This window comes from Pan troglodytes, chromosome 7 (assembly GCF_028858775.2).
Source record: "Pan troglodytes isolate AG18354 chromosome 7, NHGRI_mPanTro3-v2.0_pri, whole genome shotgun sequence".
Taxonomy (NCBI): Eukaryota; Metazoa; Chordata; class Mammalia; order Primates; family Hominidae; genus Pan; species Pan troglodytes.
In genome coordinates, this window is record NC_072405.2 from 153105624 (window position 1) to 153112975 (window position 7352).

The window sequence follows — 7352 nt, forward strand, 5'->3', positions numbered from 1 at the left end:
AGAGAAGCGCAGACAATGCGAATCTGTTGATTTATTCACGGCTCAGTGAGACGACGCTGGACGCTGGTTAGGGTAAGGGTTAGGGCAAGCATTAGCAGCAGGGGCATGGCCCTGGGAAGCACCTGGACCCCAGAACATAAGACAGGAGGGAGAGATGCCATCCATTCAGCAGGCACTTATGCCCACGACCAGCTGAGCCAGACCAGCATTCCCATTTCACCACCCCTTACTCCTCAGGATGCAAATGAAGCTCAGGGCTGGGCGGAAGCTGGCAGGGCTGTCCACAGGGAGGACCCCCGTGTGTCTCTCGGGCTGCCCAGGTGGCTCTGTCCACCCTTCTGTCTGGGAGGCTCCTTAAGGCTGGGGAGGGCCCAGAGGGAAGGAGATCCTGAGGGGCTGGCAGATTCAGGCCCTCCCTACGAGCTGAGGTTTGAAGAGGAGAGCAGACCACCCACAGTAGTGGGAGAAAGCACCGGCAGAAAAGCTGGCATATCCACCCAGGGCCTCTCTGCTTCTTTTGACCTTTTTCAGAGTTTCAGAGTTATGAACCAAATCGCCTTCATGAGAGATGACGAATCAGATGCTACATAGTGGGGGAGGCGGCAGCTGGCCTGGCTCCCCCACTTCCCCAGGACCTCCGCCTGGAGGAAGCCTGCCCAGGGCCGCAGCCCTGCCCCCAAAGACCCCAGGACAGACCAGAGCTCCTGCTGGAGCCGGGTGTCCCCATGCTGACCTGGCCATGTCCCCAGGTCCCACCCCAGGGTCACTTCCTGTAGCTCCGACTTCTCTAGTGGCTGATTGCAGTTCCCAGAATGTATAACATCCCAGGGTGCCAGAGCCCACCCAAGCAGCCACTCCTGTCCAGTTCCCAGAATGTATAACATCCTAGGGTGACAGAGCCCGCCCAAGCAGCCACTCCTGTCCAGTTCCCAGAATGTATAACATCCTAGGGTGACAGAGCCCGCCCAAGCAGCCACTCCTGAGTCACTCGGGCATGTCCAGGACTCAGGTCCACACAGACAGTGGCAACAGCTAGCCCTGGGCATCTACCCCCATGAAGGGGACCCTCGGTTCTGCGAGAGAGATCCCTGAAGTGGGAACTGGGCCCCCATGGTGCCCAGTGCCTCTCCCCCTCTCCTCTGCCACTCTGCCCTGCACCCAGAGGCAGCGCTGGAGGCCTTACTCTACCACTCAGGGCTTCTCAAACCTCTGGTTCCACTTTTCTCCTTTTAAGCTTTCCATTTTGTAAACTCACCTCCCCCTTCCCAGGCTTGGGGGTTCAAAGAACCCCAGCTGGTGGGAGAAGCGGCTGCACTGTGGTGCAGGGGGTGGTGAGTGAGCGAGGAGGCACTAGTGTGGGGCAGCTACTTCACCTCCCTGTGCCTCTGTGTCCTCTGTCAAAGAGGCAAGATAATGGCTCCCATTGCCGGGCTGCTATACAGTGCTCAGGGCCACAGTGCAGTGGGGGGACCCACGTCCATCGCCACCTTGATGCATACAACCCGGACAAGTTTACTGCTGTGATTTCTGCCGGCGCTGCTGTGCCGGTTCCCTGGTGCCGCACAGCCACGCACTCCCCATGAGTGGGCCTGCCCAGCATTAGCTGAGTGCCTTCTGTGTGCTCTACGCCAGGTGCCAAGGGCAGGCCAGCCAGGCAGAACCATGTGTGGGGCTGGGACAGGTCAGGGTGGTGGAAAGGTGGACAGATGGAGGCAGGAGGCAGGTGTGAGAAGCTGCCCACCCCACCCCTCAACACCACGGCACTTCCAGCTCCAGCAGGTCCTTGTTCTCGGCTGCCCCTGAGCCATGGGTGGCCAGGTCTCCTCCCCATCACCCCACTGAGACTCGAGACAGGGAGGACCTGATCCTGGAGTCCCTCCCAGCCCTGGCTGAGGAAGCCACCCAACCCGACAACGGGCTTGCGCAAGCCGCGCAGTGACTGCTCCCAGCCTCTCCCAAGGACTTAGGAGCCCAAAGCCGCCTCCCTCCCAGTGAGCATCCCAAGGCATCGCTGGCTGCAGCTGAGAGGGCCTCATTTGGGCACTGCCCTGAGGCTGGCACTTGCAGGTGGGGGCCCTTGGGAGCTCTGGGAGGCACCTGGCAGCCTCCCAGCCACCCCGGGCCGGTCCTGCTCTCCAGGCTTAGGGCTACAGCCACAACCACTGGGGGTAGGGGCGAGGGGAGTCCAGGCCCACCCTGTGCCGGCAGCAACTCCTTCCCAGCTCTGGGCCCAGTATGATGCCCATCTTCCCTCTGGGGAGTCATGTTCCTCCCGCTCCGGGCCCGTTCCCACCCAAGGCCCCTTTGCAGGAGACTGGCACTGTCCTCCTCCAGTGGGAACTGGGTGTGCCCTCAGCAAGACTCTGCCCCCTCCCGTCCTCATGTTCTCAGGAGACTGAGGCTGGGCACTCAGAACCAGCCCCAGGAGCAGAAGGCAGGCCTGCATATAGACTCACTGCAAGGAGACCCCTGGGGTGGAGACCCTCATTCCCTGATCCCCCAGGGGTCCTGCATCAAAGCTCTGGAGATGCAATTTCCAGCAGGGGCTCCCCTGACCAGGGCCATACTTTGGGGCCGGGACAATCCTACCACATGGATATGTCACCATCCTGCCCATGCGGGATGGCTTGAAGGGTTTCCCAGGACACCAGAGCTGGGAGCACTGGTCAGGTGGGGGCCTCAGGTGCAGCGTGACCGCTGGCACCAAAAGGTCTCACGCCCCCGAATGCCCCATTCACAGCAGGTGCAGGTGCTCCCTGGGCTACCTGCATCGGGGATGGATTGGTGCGTGTTGGGCTGACTCCTGCTTCCCAGGCCTGGGGTGGGGTCCCTGGGAGTCTGCACACCCAGCTGGGGCTTCCACCCTGCCCTCCCAGTGGGTGCAGCCCCAGGTGGAAGGTGATGGAGGGACCCACTCACTGCGCATCCCGCTGCGGGGGAGGGGCTGGGTCTCTGCCCTCCCCACCCCACCCTCCCCACTCCCGCCCCCGCACGGCCACGAGAGGGTGGCATGCTCCGCCTTCCCACGCCCAGGCCCGCGCCAGCCCCAGGCTGCTCCCAACCCCCAGCCTGTGCGCGCATCCCCCAGTCCTGCGTCTTTTGCCTTGCTCGGCTGGGTCCTGCTGTGGTTGGGGACCAGGCCTCGGCGGACCACCTGCTCTGCCCCTTTCCCTCCCTGCCCAGAATAGCGCTGGCCGGGTCAGTGTCCAGGACCCACCAAATATAGCATGGCCCTAGCTCCTGCCAGCTTCAGGCCTGGTGCCCTCCCCGTGAGGGGGTGGGAAACGTCAAGGGGTTTGACTGAAAGGACACACACCCCTTGCTGGACCCGAAAAAGCTTCTGTGACTTCGGGGGCCCTGGGGCCTGCTGAGGCAGAGCCGCCCCCTCCCCTGCAGGGGGTGGCTCCAACTCGGGCCTGGCAGACTTCCTAGCACAGGGGCCGGTGCCAAAGGCCCTCCTCCCACAGCCCTGATCCCGTACCGGTCCTGGCAGCTCCTGGCCTCAGTAGGAAGCGTGACTAGGCCTGGAGGAGCCTTTCCTCCTAAGAGTCTCCCCACCACCCCACCTGCGGGCATTCCTCATCTTCCCCCTGCCCCAGCACACCCGGGGCAGACTGAGGCAGGGGCCTCTCCTAGGGCTTCCCAGAAGGTGGGCTTGGCCACAGCTCCCATCTGCTCAGTGCTCCCTGCCTGACTGGGCCCCTCCCCATAAATAGCCCTGGACAGGCGAGGGGCTGATCAGCCCATCAAAGCCGGACACTTTTGGGATCCCACACAGCATCGAAAGGTCAAGGCCTCGAAGTGAGGTCGTGTGGTGGTTGGGGGAGGTCGGGTGTCTTCTTGCCCACAGTCCTGACCCTGGGCATGGCTGAGGAGGTCGCAGGGAGTGTGGAGGGTGAGGCAGGGTGAGCTGGGTGCGAGGGTGTAGCAGTGTGTCTCGAGAGCTTTGTTCTTGAGTGGGTCTGCCTCGGGGGCTTTAGAGCAGACCCCAGAGGGTGGCCAGGAGGATGGGGGCCAGGGCCAGGGTGGCCGGGGTGGCAAGGCCGGCGCCGTTGCAGAGATCGTACTGGCAGCAGGAGGTGGTGGACGCGTGCTTGGAGTAGCCATCGTACACAGTCTCGAAGCAGCGGGGCACGCAGGACTTACTGACCTTCATCCTGGTGGGGGTGTAGTCTGCAGAGGGGCGGGGCGGTGAGCCAGCTCCGCTAAGAGGGGCAGGAGACCCAGCTGGCCCCACACCAACATCCATGGCCATCAGGGCAGGGCCCCTCACCCTGGAGCTCCCAGACAGGATCCGGGGACAGGAGAGCCTCTTTCCTCAGGACCCCCACATGCTCAGGGGCAGGGCAGAACCTCCCCTTCGTGCTCCCCAGGCAGGGCCACACAGGGCCCCCAGACTCACAGGTGCGCGTGGTCATGCAGTAGGCAACCATAGCTGGGCAGCGCATGGGGTTGAAGCAGTTGTCTCCGTTGTAGGCACACACGTGGCAGTCCAAGGCCTGGGCTGGGGTTGGCAGATGGGCGGGAAGGGAACGGGGGTCACAGAACATGAGAGGCCCCTCCTCCAGCCCATCAGGTCCCCAGCCCGTCACCTTCTCCAGGGCAGGGGGCTAGAAGGAGGGGTTGTCGCTGGGAATTCTAGCCTCCTTCCCTACTTTCAGCCCATCTGCCCTCAAAGTGGGTCTGCCCATCCCTCTGTCCTTTGTCCATCTTACCCAGAGGTAAGCCCATGAGGACCACCAGGATCAGGGTGAGCAGGGGCGTCATGGCTGCAGGCAGGAGGGCAGCGTGGGAGTGGGGAGGTGAACAGCAGCTAGCCCTGGATCCAACTCAGGGGTGGCGCACAGAGGATCCAACTCAGGGTGGTGCGCAGAGGACGTGGGGCCGGCCCTGCCTCCCGGAGCTCCTGGTCTACTGGGAGTGCTGCAACCCTGCACAGCAGGTGGCAAAGACAGGTGGTCAGTACTAGGCCTGAAGGACCCATGGGGGCCTGGGCAGGGATGATGGTGGGCAGAGGGGCCACCTAACTCAGTGGGTGTCAGGGAAGGTTTCCTGGAGGAGGAGACACTTGGGATGGGACAAGAAGGGAGAAGAGATCAGGACATTTAAATCAGAGACCAGCACCTGCAAAAGCTCAAAACAGCCTGTAGCGCTGGATGGAGGAGAGATGGGGGGAGGATGAGGGGCAGTGCTAGAGAAGGAGTAGGGATGGGCAGAGGGGCCTTAAATACCAGGCCTCAACAAGGATTTTACCCAGGGGATGGTTGGTGCAGAGGTCCCATGGGAGGTGCTCTGCAGCCCCATCCCAAGCAGGGCCCTGGGGGCCGGATGGCTGGCCATGGCAGGACTGGGCCCAAGGGCTGGGTCTCTTCTCGCTGTTCCCCTCCCCTCTGCTCCTGGGGTGTCCCTACTTGGGGTTCCTTCTTCCAGAAGACCTCCAGAGCCCTGGTTAGGGTTGTCTGAGTCCTCGGCCACTGCAGAAGCTCCCCAGCAGGGATGAGCTGTGCCCAGCTTGGGGGGAATGCATTTTGAGCCCCTCCCAGGAGGGCACTTGGGCCAGACAAGAAGAAGCATTTCCCCGGCTGGGTCTGGTGTTTGGAACGGGAATGCCCCCTCTGGAAAGAGGTTTACAGTGGGGAGGTGGGGGTTGGATTACGGCTCTCCCACCCCCGCGGGGATACTCGGCCCTCGGTCTCCGTCCTGGAGGACTAAATTAAACTTACGCCTTCCCGAGAACAACAAATCCGTCTCTCAGGACACATTTGCCCAGGCCAACCCCAGGATGCCAAAGGCCAGAGTCAGGCCTGCGGCTTCGAGCTTCCCAACCCCCTCACGGAGAGCCCCGCCCCAAACACTGCGGTCCCAGGTCGAGGGGAGGGCTCTCGGCGCGAGCGGGACTATCAGGGTGACCTCACCTGTGACCTTCACCACCGTGAGGTACCGCCGCGCCTGGGAGTCACCCGCGGCCGCTCGCCGGTAGGTGCCTGCCTGAGTCTAATCGTAGGCGTGTCTGTGTCCCGCAGCACCGGTGCCGCATCGCCTGATGCTCACCGCAGGCCCAGCCCAGTCCCGCCTCCGGAACAGCCCGCCCAGAGCGAGCTCACCGCAGGCCCCGCCCCAGGCCTGCCCCGGCCCCACCTCCTGAGCAACCCACCGAGCCGAGCTCACCGCAGGCCCCGCCCCTGCCCCGCCTCCTGGGCACCCGCCGAGCCGAGTTCACCGCAGGCCACGCCCCTGCCCCGCCTCCTGGGCACCCGCCGAGCCGAGTTCACCGCAGGCCCCGCCCCGGACCCGCCTCCTGGGCACCCGCCGAGCCGAGTTCACCGCAGGCCCCGCCCCGGACCCGTCCCCGGACCGCCGGCTCGCCGGGCAAGCGCTGGGACGCCGAGGCCAGTCCAGGCATCTGGATCTCCGACACAGAGGCAGCCACGCAGTGATTCCCTGGCGACCCTCAGACTCACGTGTTCCGCCCGGACACTCCGCAGGCTATCTTCACCGCGTCCCGCGGCAGCCCAGCCTTCCCCGCAGCCGCCTCCGCCCACTCGCCCGCGCCGCGTCGTTTGTCGGCCGGCACCAGCCTTGCGGCCCCAGCTCCGCGCTCCTCCAGCCCAGGCCCAGCAGCTCCGGAACTGGCGCCCTTTGGCGCACCCGCCTCGCTGCCCATGGCCTCCGCCTGCCTCCCCTGCGCTCAGCCTCCGCTTCTGGTCCCTGTAGCAAAGCTGGAAGGCAGGCCTGCAAGGCAGCCCCTTGCTCCGTGGTCCCTCTCACCATCATAATGTTAATATTAAATAATTATCTTTACATAACTTTGAATACTTACGTTATTGGTTCTGTTTTTGGCAAAATGTAATAAAATTTCATGGGTCCGAAAGTTTTCATTTTTTCCAATGTGAGAAAGAAAAATAAAACCTTTTCTTCTACCCTAAAGCTCATTTTTTTCTTTAAAACATTTTTGCGGGCCTGAGGTACAGAATACACCATGCCTGCTGGGCAAGCGGGCTCCGGTTCCAGGAAATCCTCCGGTCCCCAGCAAACTAGGCCAGTTGGTTGTTCTGTTTGCCGAGAGGTAATGCGCACCCTCCTGTGCCAGGTCCTAGTTGGGGAGAAGGCAAAGAATAAAACCAGCAGACGTTCCAGAATATTCCCACCCCATGGAGCTCACACTCTGGTGGGATAAGAGGCGTGAAAGGAACGCATAGGTCAGAACCAGAGTATGTCGCGGTCTTCAGCCTCAGACCACGATGAATTAATACGGATGAAACTTCCCTTGCCCGCCCGCCAGCCGCTCGCCTCCTGCTGTGTGGCGTGGTTCCTACCCGGTCTGTGACCCAGGGGTTGGGGACCTTTATGTT

The 7352-nt window shown here is 62.8% G+C and overlaps 1 protein-coding gene across 5 annotated transcripts; it reads right to left on the reverse strand.

Moving 5' to 3' along the window:
- Positions 1-11: 11 nt before the first annotated feature.
- Positions 12-7043, reverse strand: LYNX1 (Ly6/neurotoxin 1). 5 transcript variants are annotated; one of them, XM_054656406.2, is made up of 4 exons: positions 6821-7043; positions 4716-4931; positions 4403-4504; positions 12-4173 (listed from the first exon to the last, which is right to left on the reverse strand). In XM_054656406.2, the coding sequence occupies exons 2-4, from the start codon at positions 4765-4767 to the stop codon at positions 3977-3979; spliced, it is 351 nt and encodes a 116-aa protein (XP_054512381.1). In that variant the 5' UTR covers positions 4768-4931; positions 6821-7043; the 3' UTR covers positions 12-3976. The 5 variants fall into 5 exon arrangements, with proteins under 5 accessions (XP_054512381.1, XP_009454348.1, XP_009454346.1 ...); XM_009456073.4 differs by lacking the exon at positions 6821-7043 and adding an exon at positions 6462-6760; XM_009456071.4 differs by lacking the exon at positions 6821-7043 and adding an exon at positions 5916-6083.
- Between the last annotated feature and the right edge of the window lie 309 nt (positions 7044-7352).

Coding starts and splice junctions, on each gene's coding strand:
- LYNX1 (XM_054656406.2), bottom strand. CDS start 4,767: ATGACGCCCCTGCTCACCCTGATCCTGGTGGTCCTCATGGGCTTACCT. Junction 4,505..4,715: donor CCTCATGGGCTTACCTCTGG/GTAAGATGGACA, acceptor TGCCAACCCCAG/CCCAGGCCTTGGACTGCCAC. Junction 4,174..4,402: donor CTGCATGACCACGCGCACCT/GTGAGTCTGGGG, acceptor GCCCCTCTGCAG/ACTACACCCCCACCAGGATG.